This window comes from Paroedura picta, chromosome 2 (assembly GCF_049243985.1).
Source record: "Paroedura picta isolate Pp20150507F chromosome 2, Ppicta_v3.0, whole genome shotgun sequence".
Lineage (NCBI taxonomy): Eukaryota > Metazoa > Chordata > Lepidosauria > Squamata > Gekkonidae > Paroedura > Paroedura picta.
In genome coordinates this window covers 130908183-130926953 of record NC_135370.1, presented here as the reverse complement: position 1 = coordinate 130926953, position 18771 = coordinate 130908183, and the positions used below count along the sequence as shown (strand labels likewise).

At 41.1% G+C, this 18771-nt stretch overlaps 1 protein-coding gene across 2 annotated transcripts in view; it reads right to left on the bottom strand.

The window, feature by feature from the left end:
• VPS39 (VPS39 subunit of HOPS complex) overlaps positions 1-18771 on the bottom strand; it is a 33255-nt gene that overhangs the window by 1794 nt on the left and 12690 nt on the right. For both annotated transcript variants that reach the window (XM_077322755.1, XM_077322756.1), the window contains 17 exons: positions 18566-18749; positions 17999-18119; positions 16517-16637; positions 15161-15290; positions 14320-14462; positions 12331-12474; positions 10687-10828; positions 9406-9492; positions 8597-8670; positions 5558-5656; positions 5157-5274; positions 4688-4816; positions 4139-4241; positions 3546-3591; positions 1108-1257; positions 685-819; positions 419-510 (listed from right to left, as the gene is read on the bottom strand). In XM_077322755.1, the coding sequence (XP_077178870.1) occupies positions 419-510; positions 685-819; positions 1108-1257; positions 3546-3591; positions 4139-4241; positions 4688-4816; positions 5157-5274; positions 5558-5656; positions 8597-8670; positions 9406-9492; positions 10687-10828; positions 12331-12474; positions 14320-14462; positions 15161-15290; positions 16517-16637; positions 17999-18119; positions 18566-18749 (2018 nt within the window). The remainder of the gene's footprint in view (positions 1-418; positions 511-684; positions 820-1107; positions 1258-3545; positions 3592-4138; positions 4242-4687; positions 4817-5156; positions 5275-5557; positions 5657-8596; positions 8671-9405; positions 9493-10686; positions 10829-12330; positions 12475-14319; positions 14463-15160; positions 15291-16516; positions 16638-17998; positions 18120-18565; positions 18750-18771) is intronic.

The following is an 18771-nucleotide window of genomic DNA, read 5'->3' as shown; positions in this document are numbered from 1 at the left end:
GGATTTTTAAAACAGCTCCAACAGCCAATATTAGCACAAAAAACCTGGAAGTCACATTATGATCAGGACAAAACTTAGGACTATTCACTTATATCCCAAGTGGCTCACGTTCAAGTCAACTGCATCTCCACAACTTTAGGAATGCTGCCTAACCCAGCACTGTTTACAAATAAAATGCTGTTTTGCTTGTCTTGCATGACTATGACTCAATTCTTACCCCATTTTCTGTTTTCTTGAAACATATTTTTAGTCACATTTACACAACTTTCATCAGTTGTGTATAAACACTGCAAAACAAATGGTACACAGTGGCAGAAAGGATACAAATCCCATCAGGGGCAAGAGAAAGGAACGGCAATCGAAAGTTTAACAAAGACAACATAAAAAACTAACATTTTTATGACCCGATTTCACATACCTATTTCCAATCTTTTTTTTACATACACTGCAAACCTTTTCCTCTGTGATTATACATTTTACTTGCTGGTGTACAATCCGTTCTTCCTGTATCTATAGAAAAAAAATAAAAACAATGAGTCCAGCATAGGACAAGCACAGAAAGCAAAAATGCCACAAATTGATTATCCATGATCTCTTATCTGTGGAGGTAATTCCTCACATATACCAAGTATTTGTTTTAAATCTCCCCCTTGATAAGCATGAATTAAAAAGACGAATACATACTCTCAAGAATTCAGCATGGAGAAGATTCTTAAGTACTTGACTGAATCGCTTCTTCTGGGCATTTTCTTCCAGAACCTTTTCTAGGAAGATTCGGATCTCACTAATTTGAGTGTTGGCTGGCAGGAGGTTTATTGCCTAGAGATACACAAATAGAAAACTAACATATAGCTGGCACCAAATTGTTTCCAACAGCCCTACTGTTCCTTTGGACTTGATCTTTGCACTTCTGAGCATGCCTTAAGTAGCGAAAAAGCCTACTGCAAAGTTTTCCACTTAGACTAATGTCACATGCTCAAAACAGATTATCTGCTGTGAAATGCTTGTGAAGGACAAGAACTATTTCATATACAGAAATCTGTTTTCTCCTGCAAAAGTATCACAACCTGTGTAGCACTCACTTGACTATTTTAAAAATGTCCTTACTTTGGTAGTGTCCAACTTGCTGTGATGAAGTTCCAAAACCTGCAATGCAGCCTGGAGATTAGCTTGAGGTTCCAAAAGTTCCATCTTGATTGGTCCTAAGCAATGGACACTAGGTGGTGAGAGGTACATTCGGAGCAGAGACAAGTACACCTGTATGACACAAAACAAACCACTGAAAAAAAATCTTTGTAGTAGTTAGCCTTTGACTAAGAGAGAACCGGTTAAAGATGGTACATAGGTGGCATCTAACACCCTTAAAATTAACAAAAAATATAAAAATAATTACACCAAATGCTGGCACTGCAGTAAGAAGAAGGGAAACTTCTTTCACATGCGGTGGAAATGTGACTGCTCATAAATGTTAACAACCAATAACTCAAATAATGTCAGCTGGTTTAGAGATAAAAATTCCATGTAATCCCGACATACTGTTACTAGTTTCTCTCTCTACAATTTCAGGTGAATATAGTTTTGCATGTGGTTACAGCTGCCAGGCTAATGTATGCTAGACAGTAGGAAAAAAATATCACTCCAAAGATCCAAGATTGGTTATCTAAAATAAAGGAAATGTATATCTTGGTTAAATTAACTGCTTACCAAAATAACAAAGATATAGAGAAGTTGGTTTATATCTGATCGAAAGCAATACAAAAAATGTCAGCTATAATATTTTAGGTTATAATCTTAAGCTTTTTTGCTAGTTTGCTAGTTTTTATAGTGGATCAATGGATTGTGTATCTTTTACTGTTTTGTGTACATAATGTCATTTCTTTATTAATAATTTTTAATAGAATATTTGTAGTATAATGGAATGGCTCTAGAGCGCGCTTTTATAAAGGGAATAAAATAGAAGTCTATTCCAATATTTACTACGCATCTACATATCTGATCTGATGGGCCCCCTAAGGAGGACACTCCACCACGCTCTGTTCCATCAATGGTGGTCAGCAGATGCTCTCCTCCCACCCTGGCAGGGGAAGGGTTTGTTTTATCAACATGAGTGCATGTATTTGTTAATATTAGTTTTTAATTTGTTTTAATGGGAGTTTTATGGGGTTTTATAACCTGCCACAAGCCGACATGCCAACAGTGGCGGGGAACAAATCAATCATCATTATCATCATCTGTCTTCTGCCTTCATAATCCTTTCTCTGCATTGTTTATGGTACGCTGCATCTTATACTGTTTGTTTGCATTGTTTTCTAATTCTGAAATCCTAATCCTATTGCCTTGTTCACTGAATGTCTTATGCTGATTGCATTTTAATATTTTGTAATCTGCCATGAGTCTCAGTGGAAAAGGGAGGCTACAGATTAAATATAATTAATAAAATGCCAGTCCACAACTGAGGGAAACTAATTTAGCCTCATAGTAGTAATTGTCTCTTGAACAATTCACAACTTTAGGTCTTGCTAAAATTCAGGGGTATTTGTATATCATAGAAGTGCTACTTTAATTCATTAGTATCCAGTCTAGGACTTCTGAAAGGCCTGTGAACTCCTAATGATTGCTACTGACTTTAATAACTAGAGACGGTCCAAGTGAGTAAAAAGAACTAACCGACAACTAGCTACAACCTGTAGAAGAAATGAAGCCATTTCAAGCAGTGTATGCATCATAGGACCTCGCTGCTTGGCAAGATCAGTGTAATTAATGGAACTTCAAATTTTAAATTACAACACTCCCAAGAATTAAAAGCTTTAGTAGCAATTTGTCTTTGTAACATCATCAATAATGAAAACAAAAACCAACCTAGCTATCTTACCAAGATCTCCTGTCTACTGTATCCTAAACCCAGGTTTTATAAGAATGTGCTTATACATGAAAACTTTTTTCTCCCACAATCTTTTCCTGATTTTAAAACAACTTTTTAATTTGGTACAAAATGTATCCTCCAGTATGGCAATTTATTGGGGGGGGGGGGCAGGCGAGCTTTCCAGTAGCTATGCTAGCCCTTATATTTTTCACCATTGGAATTTTGTTTCCTTGGTATTCGAGAACATGGCTTTAAGTCACTCTGTACAATTCATAAATTAAAACTGAACAAGAACACATTCAGCCTTGCTTGTTAAGCACTGTTGAAAGTTGAATTCCCCCAAGCATATTCTCCAGGAAGGATCATACGAGAATCATGGGTAAAGGGTATTGGACAGAGTGGCAAAAGATGTAAAACATGCTAGTACATGGAGGTAGGAGAAAAGTATTTTGCTGTGTATACAAAGTAGTATATATAACAGGAACTACATAATAATATTGGCATGTTTCTAAGGTGCTTACAAAATCCAAACCTCACAAACTCATTGGTTCATAATAAAAGGTCATATTTGGTTTGAACACCACTAATACAATTTGTTAACATTATAAAACTGGGCAACTAAAAATGTATTTTGTACAATGTGCAGCATCAATCTGGAGATGATTTAAAATGAAATACTCACATCTTTGCTGCCATCTTTGCTTCTATCGTAGTGTTTGTGACAATAACTAAACCAGTATCAACAAAAAGATCACAGTTACTTGACAAGGTTACTTGTTCAGACACATTAACTAACAATTACCAGAGAATACTAAATCAGCTTAAACATGGTAACTGATAACCATACATCAAAAAATGCAGAACACTTCCAAGATAAATTTATTTTTAAAGGTATCTTTACCTATTTCACAAAATCATCAATGCACTTGCTAATAACTACTTACTTTGTTTGCTGTTGAAAAAACTGTTTTAGTTCTGTCCCCTTTCTATTAGGGTTTCCTCTCTAATTAGTGAGCTAATGAAAAAAATCAAGAAAGAATATTTTGCTGTCAACTCCTAAACAGTTCTCCATCATAAATCTGAGAAACTAACCAGTACTGCAGGCACCTGCTTGAATTCCCATATCTCACTATAAGCTAATGCAACACTTAAACTATATCAGACAAACAAGAAGGTAAGGTAAGGTGCAAACTCAAGTTGGAGGCTGATATATAGATATGACCTCCCACACAAACAGGTGAGAAATACTGATCAAAGTAGATTGAAACAACATACTTTTCAGCCATTTTAGTATCCTTCAGGATGTGCACATATATAAAGAGTGCCTGTTCATGATTTCCCATCCGTCCCAGCAGCAATGCACGTTCTTCTAGAAGGCCTGAGGGAAGGAGTACAAAATAGCAGTTACTGAACTCAACTGGTAAAAACGGTCTATGAAACCAAATTAGAACCAAACGAAACAGCAGAAAGTGAAGAGTGTTTCATTATAGGCACAAGACTCAATAGCAAACTGACTTTTCTACAGGTCAATGGCAGCCAAATCTTTTTATTCTACTGTATATCATTTTGCAGTTACACATACCCTTCATCTCAACATAGAGGCATTTTGGGTGTTTATAACATAAAACAAAGCTATCATCTTCTGGAAATTACAGGAGACATTTACAAAGAGCTGTTACCCACAGCAGCAGCTCTTCTGTCACAGGCCAGCAAAGACACAAATAAGAATCCTTTCATAAATTATACAAGGATTTCTTTGCATTCACTGAAATAAACACAGCTGACTGACACCCAGAATGAAAATATTACTTGCCCACTTCTCACCGTCAAAGGGGAAGTCACTGATAAGCTGCTCAGCATCATAACAACCAGAAGTCTCAAGAAATAAAAGAAGTTTTTGCCGATACTCTCCTAGTTCTCCTTCTTCCTCTCCAGCTGGCACTGGTGTTTTATCTGCAAGGCAAGAAGAACTGCATCTGTTAGTAACAGCAAAATGCAAGCAACACAGTAAAATTAAATTCTCTATAAAGTCCTATTCCCATTAGATGTTATGATACAGGATCATTTCTCTGTCTGGCGTAAAATGACAGTAATGCATTTCTGAATATCTTCTATTAATGAAGCCCTTAAAATATCAACAGAGACAGAAAAATAAAATATGTCAAATAGAACTAGTGATCTGGAATCTACAGAACTGCCCTTCCTGAAATATCCCTTGTCTATAACCTCCTTTTAACATAGTTTAGCTTGAGGTTCATTGTATTTTTGTAAGTTAAAAAAGACCATGAATTACCTGGAGGAAAAGAGGTGAGATACTCTTTCATTAAGTCTTGCACTTTCTCACAATAAAGCTGAATTAAGCAGTTGTGAAATTCTGAACCAGCCTCTTTCCAGATATGGATTATATGTTCCTGTGAATACATGAATATCTGATGTATGAAAATTGATTGTAGAAGCCTCTCCTTCTTCCACCAAAAGTTCAAAAATATGATCAAAACAAACCATTTAACTTCCATCCATTCATTTAGCCTGTATATTCCTCCCAATGATTACAAAACACTTCCCACCAATATATTACAAATTTATTATTTTAAAATTTATAAATCCAATTCATTTAGATATCTATAAGATAAAGTTCGATATTCAAAAGCTACTAATCATAACAAAGCACTTTGCTGCAATCTGTGTTCTTACCAAGTAAGGAATAGCCAAGCTTTTAAAATTTTCCCGCAAGAAGTTAAGAACCCTTTCACGTGGAAGGGCTTCCACCTCAGGAAGATCTTCTGTAAATATCTGCCAGACAAAAATTGACATCATAGGTTGGGACATGGTACAGCCACAATAAAAGATTTTCATTCACAAATCCATACAAAATAACCCCTGAACAATCAGCAGACAGAACACCATACAGCAGAACACAGTTGCAATCCTATGCAAAATGTATTTCAAAACTAGTAGAAAATCCCATTGTGTGCTGTAATACAATGTAGTTTGGTGTTGCGTTTTGTTGCTTGACTTGGAAGCTGGCAACCCTAAGAGGAGATCTCTTTATGTACAACAGTCCTGACCCAAGTCAGGTTCATGCACACCTAGGAATTGTAGAATTCCAGAGCATGAACCTATCTGGCAACCTTATCTCCTCTCTGGAATGTTTTCTTGACCTGTAATAGGCCGGGGGCACTATGTGGTTGGTTGGGTGGCTGTGGAGGTACTATACTCTTTTGAGGCCCCACTTTCAAACCTCAAGGAATATTTCCAACCCAGGGGTAGCCAGCCTCCAGGTGGGGTCTGGAGATCTCCTGGAATTACTGCTTATCTCTAGGCTATAAAGATCAGCTCCCCAGGCAGAAATGGCTGCTTTGGAGGTTGGACTCTGAGGCATTGTATCCTCCTCACTTCCAAATGTTGCTTTCACTGAGCTCAACTAGCACAGTCTGCTGCTTGGCTGGTGATATCTGCCCTTCTGAAGTCTGAGGCCTACTTCTGGCAACTGCAGTTCCTGATGTTGTTTGCAAAACCAAATCACTGCCTAATAAAACTGGAAAGCCTAGTTCCCCCCAAAGTCTCACTGTCCACTTTTCCTGTAAACCGTTTGTATGCAAACTCCCAAGCTAATTCCACTTGAAATTCTGGAGCACTTATACCTTTTATTTTATAAGACCTCCAGGGCAAATACTGATTTTTATCAGGCCAAACTTGAGCAAAGTCACTTTAGCCCCTATGTCTCTCCAGCTAGTTGCTTGTTCGCCATTTAGAGTTACAGGGTCTAAATATTCCTTATTTAGATCTTCCTACTTTCCAGACTTTTAGGTCCCTTGCTAGTCTCACGATTAGCAAATGAGAAATCGTGAATGTATTATGTCTAAAAGCATGATCTTTGCATTTGTTCTCACTAGCAGTGGATCCTTTTGCACTTTCCCTTCTTATATTGTATTTTTATATGCTATTAAGGGCTTGTTGTTGTTGCTAGTCTGTCTGCTTGCACCAAAAAATAAAAACTGGCTCGTAAGGGCTGGCCAGAGCCCACAGCCCAGGTGGGACACATCCACACCACTCCACCCCAACCTCAGCCCGCAAGCCACTACTATTGTCTCTACAATCGCTGCTCATCTCTAGACTATAAAGATCAGCTCTGCAGGCAAAAATGGCTGCTTTTCAGGGCGGACTGTGAGGCATTGCACCTTTCGGAGGCCCCACCTCCAAACCTCCAGGAATATTTCCAATCCAGGCGTGGCCAACCTCCTGCTGGGTCATGTAGAGCTCCTGGAATTACAGCTCATCTCCAGGCTATAAAGATCAGCTCTCCGGGCAGAAATGGCTGCTTTGGAGGGTTGTTGTGCAGAAGAAACATCTGAGACCTCCCACACAGATTGTTGTCAAGATGAAAGACTTGAGGCCTACTGCACAGGGTTATTGTGCAGATGAAACAGGAGGCAAGAGAACCCCCACAAATGTTCAGAGTGGTGGAGAAGAGACAAGCATGGCTTGACCGCGGCTGTCCTCCAGCAGCAAGGCCAGCAGTATTTTAAGTGAGAAGGGGCTTTTCTGTGGCCTCCCTGGGGGAACTATTAGGCAGAAGGGGAAAGTGTGTCCCCTCAAAAGGAATGCCCATGCATGCCCACAGGCCCTCCTGCGTTGCTCTCAGAAACACATCCCTCACCTCAGTTGCAGCTATTAGAGGCTTCCTTCACAGGGTATACATGATTTTATGTATATTGATGTTTTACACGGGAATCTCTAGGTGATTTTTATTTTCAAGTGTTTGGGCCTTACACACCAAACCCTTAAGTATAGTTTTATGCTCATCAGCAAGTCTCCCCTGTAAATATGCCCACATTACTGCTTTCAACAAACTCTGCTGGTACTTCAGCTCTTTCTACATGTTGTAGAGCAACAGTCTTATCTAGGCAGAAATGTTGCTACACTACACAAAGTGAGCAGGGTTTCAGAAATATTCATCTAGCCCACAGTGAAATCATAGGCAGAGTTACAGAGTTCCTGAGGCCACTGACTTCACTGGATTCAGAAAAGTAAACTCTGTTCAGAATTATATGGTCAAGAGGCAAAATTTGTTATTGTTTTACCTATGCTCACTTGTTGCTAGTGATGACATCTTAAGGTGGCATATTATAAATGTAAGATACTTCTTAAGGTACTCACTGATCATACCCAGCACTTAAAATATGACTTCATGTTCCTTTCTACAATCTCTTCATGAGGAAAGCACAATATAAGATCACAGATTTCTAGTGGTGATCCTTTTCTCCTTTCTACTCCTCCTAACCCACAATAGTAAGCTGTCAGATTTAGTCCTCACAATAAAATGTCCTGTGGCACTCAAAAGCTAACAGAAACTGTTGAGAGCCAGAGCTGTTAAAAGGTCCCACAATCATGATTTGACTGCAATAGACTAACATTGCTTCATTTATACCACACTCTTCTCATCAAGAAGGACCCAAAGCAGCTTACATTGTTCTTCCCTCCTCAATAACAACTCTCTGAGGCAGGTTAAGCAGAGTGTCTGTGACGTGCCCAAAGTCACTAAGCAATCCTTCAAGACAATGTGAGAATTGGAACCCAGGTCTCCCAGATCCTAGATGTTACCATTATACTACATTGTGAGCTGTCCTAGGTGAAATGCTACTGCTGCCTACTTACTTGCATTTACTTTACTTTCAGAGGAAGCTACCTCTCTTCCATCTTTTATTTTCAAATATTAGTAAATATACTTACTTTCAATCCATCCTCAGGGAAGTCTCTGAGTACCCAAACAGAATAAGCAAATATTAAGTTCAAGTTCTCTGAGCCTGGAACAAGAAACAAAGCAGACAGCAACTTAAAGAACCACTTTTCAAGAACATGATCTTATGAATGTAGAAAGAGGCATGTGCCTGGATACATGTTGCCAAAGAGCCAGTTTTAATACAAAGCCCTAAATGTCCACAGCACCTTAGGAAATGCCTTCTGACATACCAGCAGCATCTCCTTATTGAGGTCATTTCATGATACATGTAGTCTAAAGAAGGACACAAAGGAAGGGCAGTTAGTGGCTTCAGAAAGCAGGGTTTTCAATACAATGGCTTAGATCCACCAGAGGATGTCTATGGATGGAGAAGGTGGTGATTTTTACCAATTCTTTCCTCTCACTGATGCTCCCTTCATGTCACAGCAGGAGGGTAGGACAGGAATTCACTCCTGGTTTGGAATTCATTCCAATTAGGAGAGATTTTCTGCAGAATCATGAGGAATATCTGCATGCATTCCCTAAGATGCCTGCTAAGCCATCTGGAATTTTCCTAACTCAATTAAAAGTTGTTTGTTTTACTTATGCTCAGGCTGATGACTGTATCTGCTGTGTTATTCAACAAAGTGAAAAACAGATCTAGATTAAAATTTTATGAGAACTATTAACCTAGATATAATTACCAACTGTAACTTGCAAGCAAGTTTTAACTGTTTTTATGAGCTCTGCCTTGAGGGACTTTGTTTGGCTGAAAAGTGGAAATAAGATTTAGAAGTTACAACTCCTTAACTGCACTCACCCAAATGTTGCAGGTACTGCACTGTCCTCTCATGGCCCTTCAAAGGTGAGTTAGCCTTCTTTGACTGATCCACTAGTACCTGCAAAGCTTTAGCAAAACAGAAGGAAGTTCAGCCATGAGTGCAACCTCTTCCACCTCCTTTCATGGTGCCGAACACCTGACCAAGTAAACACTTAATCCAACTGCAGCCAGATGTGTCAACTGCCAGAAAGTGAAACCGACAGGCAGGGCAGCAGGCACAGACTGATGGCCCCACAAAGCAGAAGCAGGTCAGTTGTGGGGAGGTTTCACACTTGAAATCGAGAGCTGGGCACTAGAATCCCCCCCCCCAAGTCATTCCTTGATATTGGAACAAGTCCACCAAGGCAGCATGGGAACAGGGAGGCACTCAGATCACACACACATACCCAATGAGAAGCAAGTTGGAGGGGAGGGTCAAATAGAGAACTGGGAGTAAAGGAAAGTCACCCCAATAACTCTGGAACAAGTCCCCCAAAGCAGGATGGGTGCAGGGAGGCAGTCTGACAAACACAGATCACACTCCCCAAGGAAAAGCAGGCCAGTAGGAAGGGTTCAAATGGACAGAAGTAGTCAGTAAAGTCAGCAGGCAGTAAAAACACACAGATCACACCCAAAAAAAAAAGCATCCCTGTAGGGGGGGGGGGGGGAGGGATAAATTGTCAGGAAAAAAATACCCCAAAAAGCAATTCGTCATCTTACTGCAATCCGAAGGGGGATTGAAATAAAAATCAAAAGACAAAAGATGGGAAACTACCAAGGAAGCAGACAGCAGAAAAATCCTGCTAAACAAAAATGCTATGTTAAAGGAGAATTCCATCCCAATTTTTCCACCTTTTGCAGCATGGAAACAAACACACACCAAATCACAACACAGAGAAACCCAAGGCAAAGTCCTCTGACTAAGCTTGCTAAGCAATCCTCCCACCACATGCAGCAGCAAGGCTCTTTCACAAATATACCCTATCTGGCCAAAACAACTGTCTAAAGCTCAGATGTTTCTTTGGAGATGATGTGCATGTTGAACATAGCCTCCTGAGCCCCGATTCAGCCAGAATTCAGCACAAATTTTGGCTCAACACAAAGTTCATGCTAATCCATACTCCCACCACCATATCCCATGCAAGTCAAGGACACCCTGAACTTCAGGAATAGGGAGAGAGAGCACAGGAGACTGCAAGGGAAAAGTAGCAAAGATCATATCTGTGAACCTGCTCCACCGGTAGAAGTCTCAGACACAAACTACTGTCACCCACCACTTACCTTTGTCATGCAGACCTTTCTTTTCATAAAGTATGATCAGCTCACTGTATTTATGGGCTTTCTTGAGCACAAGCTCACTTTCTTCAATGTGGCAGTGATTGTTCTCCAGGCGCAAGAGTGGTGCCACTAGGGCTACATTGGTCTGCCAGTAGAGAGGAGTAATTTAAGGAAATCAAAAACAGTTTATCATGTACCAAAAAGGTACCAAACTGCAAATCAAGGAAAGGAAGTACTAATTAATTAGGACATTTAATATAAAACATTTTAATGAGCAGTTCACACAAAGGGTTATAAATTCAAGTAAGGTAATGATCAAAGCTTGCCATTCATTTCATTCCATTACTTTGGAATCTCTTCATGATTTATTTATTATTTAAATGCAGCATCTCTTCCTTCTTTGCTTTTGATATGGAAGCCCCAATCAACAAATCTACTGACTCTGATCCAGTCTCAATTTTTAACCAAAAACATTAGCACAATTAATGATTAAACAAAAAAAGAGCTGAAAAATAAAGTGGCAGAGTCAAAGTAGCCAATCACCATGATTCAATATAAACAAATATGATTTTAATTCTACACTTTGGTGGATTCAACCAGCTCTTATGCTGATAAAAAGAAAGAAGGATCCTATAAGTGTCCAAAAAGTTTAGGCTGCATATCATGAAACCTACAATAGACGATTGATAGTTGTTAAAAAAAAAACAGAAAAGGTTGAAGAGGAGATGGAGTGGTGCTATATGTGAAGAGAGGGCTTACTTATCAAGAAATACTAGAGGAGACTGACATTCCAGTAGAAAGTATCTGGGTGAAGATAAGGTAGGGAAAAATAGAGCATAGTGGTTGGTGTCTGTTACCTTGTAATTATGAGTGACTTCCGTTTTCCTAATGTGTGCTCAGAAACAAACTCAGCTAAGCATCCTCCCTGGCCAACAATTTCATTTATCAAATGGTGGAAGAAACTATGAGAGGCTCGACCATACTTGACCTAATACTGACCAACAGGCAAGAACTGGTGAATGAAGTGAAGGAGGTGAGGACTTTGCGGGGGAGTGACCATATTCTCCTAGAATTCCTTTTGAGATTGGGGGGGGGGGGGGGGACAAGGAAGTTCATAGTCAGGTGTGTATCTTAGACTTTTGTAGGACAAGACTTAGAAATAAGCGATATAGAAATCTAAATAAATAAACAAACTAGCTGAAAGAGGGGCCATTTTCTCCTCTCACTCCTCCCCCACATATTTCAGGCTGCCTGTCTGCTTTTAAATTATTACTATTATTTAAAAGTGCTGCATGAAAGTATTTATTCATTAGCTGCCTTATTAATTAAAACGGAAATGTTTAAGTGCAGATGTTCTGGAGATGTGGGGAGATAAGTTATCCATTTCATGTTGACACTATGGAAGGATCAGTTAATCAGTGACATGTATGGCAAGTTTCATCCTCAAAATTGACAGAATTACTTTGTTCCCCCTGTCACCATGATGAAGAAATTGGATCAGCCACAAAGGCAACCCTTCTAGAGCAACCTCACTGTTCAGTCTGCAACCTAAATCTCTGAAGTCACAGAGGGCCTTAAACTCAACTGAAATTTTTATACTCTTCCTAATGCCTGACATACAGCAAAAACCAGAAGGAGAACACTCACATGAAGATAGCATTTCAACAAGGTTGTATCAATGATCTGCAGTAGTTTCTTCTTGGATTTGATGGTTGGGATGCCATCCATGAGGGGAGAAGTGCTGGACTGATGATCTGAGTCATTCAGTTTCTTCACCAACTGACTTCTTTTCTGAAGAATTTAAAAGTCAAAATCAAGAAGAACAAATGCTAAACCTCTCCTAGAAAGGGAGAGCACTATGACAAAAAAGGAGGTGCTATGACAGCCTTGTCACTCAAATGTATGTATTTGCTTATTCATTCCTCATTCTCCTGTTTTTTTTCCCCGTTATTTTATATTAGTTTGTCAGCCTTGCCCCCTCTCCTCTTCTCTTATTATCACTTCCCACTGTCAAATTCAGATTATAAGCTCCCTAGGGGAAGTGATTTGTCCTTTGTGTTGTACAAACAGCAGCAGCAAGCTAGCAAACAAATGAGGAAGCAACCAAGATAGTGTCATATTTTGGCTCATCTAATATGTATAAAGAAAGTCCAGGAGACAGTAAAATAGAGTTTATTATTGGCCTATGACATGTCATTCACACAGTAAGCCACCAAAAGGGAAAACAGAAACCCAACCTGATAAGACAAATTTGGAACCAAAAGATTGAGCTGCAAAAAATTTAAATTTAAAATTCAAATATGTAGTATAATTACATGCACATAATAATAGTTTAAAACACTGACAAGATATCCACTGAATATACTGTATAGTACAGAATCAACATTAACACATGGAACATAAAAGAAATAAAACAGACACGTTTTGACCCATAAGGGTCAAATAAGTTTAAATGCACTGGTGAAGTATATAATATTAGGGCTTGCTAGGTGGTAAAAAAATCTAGAAAGTGAAGTACCAACTAATATGTGTTGTATATAAGAATGTCTAATATGGAGCCCACACAGTGAAAACTCGTTCAAAAGCCACCATTCGTGTTGCTCAACTCTCATTCAAAGTGCATTCTCATGTGTTAAGAGTAAGAGTGCTCTGCTTCTGTTTAACACATGAGAGTGCACTTTGAATGAGAGCCGGGCAACATGCTGAACTACACAGAATAGTCACCTGAGATTATATCAATATTTCTAACTTTTATTATGCGCATTAAATTATAATAAACTAGAGTCAAAGCCTCAGGAATACAACAGGCTCTATCACATAGGCCCGTACTGTGGCCTTCCTGGGTGCTGACCCATCTCCCCCTGCTCCCCACTTGATCTTGAGATCCAACATGGTGAAGTGGTTAGAGTAGCAGACTCTAATCTCAAGAGCCATGTTTGATTCCCCACTCCACCTCCATGTGCAGCCAACTGGGTTGCCAACTTCCAAGTAGGGTCCTGGGAATCTTCAGGAATAACTGATCTCCAGGCACCAATTCTTCTGGAGAAAACGGCAGGTAGGCAGAGCACGGATCGTAAGTGCAGCAGTCCTTGCCATGGCATACCGAGCCTTTCGCTTGCTCCCTCCAGTCCACCCATGCACCCATCCACTTTCAGGAGGCTGGGGAACGAAACGGCACCTAGCTGTGCCCCTCCCAACCCCCTGGGCTCAAGCGGGGGGACTTGGACAGAGCAAGGCTTTGAGGCCTCCTTCCCCCCTCCCCAGCTTACATGCTGCCAGTTCGTCCTCCTCCCAAGTGCCTAGAAGCAGTAATAAAGAGGAGAAGAACAGCGGTAGGGAAGACACGCCATTGGCCCTCAGTGAGGAGTGGCCACTCCCTATTGGGGGCATACCCCCAATGAGGACCAAAACAGTAAGGAGGAGTACAGGGATGGGGAGGACCCACCATTGGCCCCTCCCTATTGGAGGCATACCCCCACTGAGGACCAAAAGGGTAAGGTTTTGGGAAGGGTAATCCACACGCAACCCGATGATTTTCATGGGAACAGATATTTGAATTTTAAACTTCAAAAATGTTGTTCACAACCACAGCCATGGCCAAGAGCACGATGTCCACCATAAGTGCTGAATTCTTACCTGAGTCAAGTAATCTATAAGGGCCAAATGCGCTTTCTCCAGTTCTGCTGGAGAAAGAACGGGAACTGGATTTGGATATTGGAGCTGTTTCTTGTAATCACTAGGCAGTAGTTCAGGATAGAGACCCATCACATGGGTGGGATCTAAATAAAACATACAGCTGTTAACACAATATTTGTAGAATTGCCAAAACATAACCAGTTTTGGCACTGTTCAATCTGCAAGGATTTTTAACATATACCACAAATATGAGCCCCCTCTAAGTCTACGGATGCATCTGCAGAAGTTCAATACAAGCACAATTCCAATTTCAAACCGTAAGTATCATGCAGTGCTCTACTGATTAAACTTATATTTATTTATTATTTATATAAAGTAAACTCCTCCAAGCCTGTAATTTGAGAAGTTAATAGTTCTCTTTCCACAGAAAGGATGTCGTCTCTGCAATCTGGGCTCGGGGGCGAATCCTACATTTCTCTGTATCCTAACAGTGATATGCACATCCTGTTCTTACAAGGAACTCCCAGTGCTATCCCATCCACAATAGTAACCGGGTCATGTCCACTGAGCTTCAGCAAAGCTACAGTATTTGATGGTTTCAGACAAGCCAGCAGTTCCTGAGCCAGTTTGCTGGGAGGGCAGTCTAAAAATCCAATAAATTAAACTAAACAGAATATCTGCACTTCATACTTTACCAGACCACCAATTTCACTTTTAAAACTTTAATATGAACATTTAAAGAGTCCTGGAATTGTGAGAGTTGAATTTATGTATAGGCTCAGACTCCAGAGGTTACCACTGCTTCCCATACCCTCCCTCCTTCCAAGTCTAAGTAAGTTACCTGTCCCAAGCTTAGCAAAGACCTGCATGGATTCATCAAAGCGTTTCTGGCAAAAGAGATTGAAGGCATAGAGATTCTTAATATGATGGATCTGTTGTTGCTTTTCATTATCAGAGTCATCTTTCATATCCTAGCAAGCATAAAGAGAGAGAAAATATTAGCTCAAATGCAATTGAAGAAATAGGGCATTTTAAAATAAAAAAATCAACTGACAAGGATTCTCACCCCTTATGTGGAACATCCACCTAAGAGGTGAGAATCCTTGCTCCCTGGCACCTTCTTCCCCCCCCCCCACCACCACCCCCTCTCCTTACTTGGTGACAGGTTGTGCTGTGCTGGCCCTACCCTCGCCTGTCTCCCAAGGCTAGCCCTGCTCTCTGGAGGGTGGGAACAGCCTGGGAGGCATAGCGGGGATGGGGCCAGCCCAGCGCAACACAGCACTGTGTCTTGCTGGGCAGGTCCTGCCCCCACAAGTCAACGCCAGAGCACTGAACACACCTCAATGCTCTGATGCCGCTGTCCATCTACTGGCACGGTCCCTGGGGCGGGACTACAGACGTCACATCCGTAGACTTCCGTTGGAGGGATTGAACCAGTAGATGTTCCACATCAAAAATTTAATGCAGAGTTCATCAGTCTTTGGATCTCTCCTTTAAGCTCGGACAGCAGGGAGAGCACTCCACACCATCACAGCACCAGGGTCCTTCAGGCACAATTGAAGAAGTGATCCCTTTACTGAAGAGCTATTGCCTATGTGATATCCTGTACCTGTAATACTGGTGATGTTATATGATGTTATATAAAGACTACAATTGCAACCACTGAAGAAGCAATAGAAAGCGGGACTGAATACCTGGCACCCCGTTCTGGTTGCACAATTATTTAGGACTGAATAAATCTCAAGAAGACACAACCTTTTGCCTATTGGTTTCATTGGCTTTGGCTGTAGGCCATTTAAAGGAGCTATACTAAAGAGCCAGAGGCTTCTCCACACTGGCCGAACTGCCACCGAGTAGCCTAGAAGAGTAGCTGTACTCTTTTCTCTTTCTGAAAAATAAACTTTGTATAAACAAGATTGTGCCATGGTCCTGAGATTAAAATCATCAAGAAAATTGCATACTGTAAGTTCAGTAACAGAATCCAGAACAAAATTTTCCAAGTTCAGTAACAGAATCCAGAACAAAATTTTCCAAGTCATGAGGATGGAAATAAAATCTAGATTATGTAATATATTAAGCACCAAATGATACAGGCTGCCAACTGATGGACTTAGCGTTCAGAGGCAGCTTCTACAGAGTAGCAGTTTACAGGGGTAAACATTCAATACAGACAGATGGTCTCCAACCCACCACTTACTGCCAACTGCAGAGCCAATTCAAATTGCTTATCTTGGAGAAGCTGCTGAATCTGGGTTGCAATGGAAACTGGAATAAGTCGCCAAACAAAATGATTGCTGGCCACATACACAATATTTGTACTGAAAAAATTTAAAAAAACTGTTAGCAATATCATTTTTTATATTTTTTTATATTTTATTTATTCATTCATTCATTATTCATTTTTATATACTGCCCTCCCCGAAGGCTCAGAACGGTTTACATATAACTGAAACTATACATGAAACCATACATATAATAACATTCATATTATTAATTGACAAACCGGGTGACAGTATACCATAACAGTATAACATTATAACATAAACAGTGGTAACTCGAACAGGTCCAGGAGTCTTAGTGGGTTTCTGGGGGGAGGGAGGGCAGGAGCCCTGCAGATGTTGGTTGGTTGATAACATATAAAATCATGTCTATGCTTCTGATTACATGCTGGCCTTCTGATTGGCCCTCAGGAGGGCCCTCCCAGTGATGGCCAATCAGAGGCCTGGGATGTCATTGGAAGCACAGGTGTGAGGCCTCTGATTGGCTCTCGGTGGGAGAGCCCTTCTCCAATGAGGGCCAATCAATGACTCTTCCCCACCACCCTCCTCCTGAGAAGTCAGCAGGAGGTCAGTGCCCAGCTCTCGCCAGCTGTCCACTTCCTCTGCACCAGCCGTGCTGCACACTTGACTGCTGGGGAAACCCAGGCATGCAATGCTCCACCACTGCACTGCAATTCCTGGGCTCAGGAAAGGGCTAGGAACGCCCTCTACCTGTTCTCGGTGGTCACTCCCCTTCTCCCTGGCCTCATGGATGCCAAGGGAAGGCGGAGAAAACCCATACTGTGCACACTGCAGTGGCTTCCCTGCTCTTCCTCACCTCATAGTTGCCAGAGGACACCAGGGAAGCCCGATTGCATGTGCTCCTGGGCTTGCCTGCCCTCCTGTTCACTGGGGAAGCTCCAGAATGGCCAGTTGTGCACTCTGCCACTGCTGCATTGCTCTTCCAGCTGCTCAGAGCAGGGAATCCCTTCCACCTATGCCCCATGCCCACCCCCCTTTCTCCCCAGTTTCCTAGCTGCCAAGAGAAGGCTTGCCTCGCACACTCCATGATGTCAGCCCTACTCCTCACCTCCTGGCTGCCAGCAGACACCGGGGAAGCCCAGATGTTAATGCTGCCCAGAGCCTGCGCAGGTCTTCCTGATTTTTGGCTGCCAGGCCAGGCCAGGCAAGCCTGCCTGCGCAACCTCCATAGCATCCGTAGGATAGAGAATCCCCTCCGCCCGCACTCCATGGCCGCCACACAAACAAACCTGCTGGCTTCCTAGCTGCCCTAGCCCCCAGCCCATTTTTAAAATGATGCCTTTCTATTTATTCCTAATATTTAAAAAAGAAGGAAACATTGTTGATTTAGTATAGAAATGCGCACCCAATTCAGAAAAAGACAACTAAAATATCCTTACCCTCCTGAAGTAATGAATCGTGGCCTCTGCAACTCAATACTTTGTACCAGGAGACGGGGCTCGTAAGTGCGGATCTCTACATACCTTGGCAGTACTGCCACAATATATGGAGGTTGATGCTCTGTTTAAGAAATGCAACACTCATCAATAATATGTGGTACTAGATAAATGCCCCCTATATATGTCTTCAGAATTGGTAAATTACCTCCATAAAACTATCTTCGCTGTTGCTGTGCTTCTTTGCTTTATAATTTTGAGCCTTTTGATTGTTTACTAAAAGAACTTTACTAAAGTAGTTTTATATCCACTTTAATTAATGGAAAAGCTTTGATGCCAATAGATATCATCATATCAATTACTGGAAAACCAAAGCACAGAAGGCAGCATTAAATTACACCATTCATAATGGCAGTGAATGCCAGTCACATTTTCATATATCCTGTCACACAGAACAATGTCAACGCCAACTTTTGTCAAGCCAATTTAATTTGTTTAACTCACACGGCATTCCAATGGGAGACAGCAGTAGCCATTGGATTAAATGAGGACAAAGAACTAGATAGTTACCCATGGCTATTGGGATATCAGTCCAGTTCAAGGCACATTTCTGTGTACACGTCCCTTCTTCATTTAGCACAACCGTTAGGTCATCTTGGCCTACAGCAACTTTGCCACCTGCCAAAGGGGCTACCAGTGGCTCAAGCTGCTTTCCTGTGGGGAAGAGTTCTTTGATGGAGCCCTTTCCATCCACCTGTGAGAATAAAAATCACAAT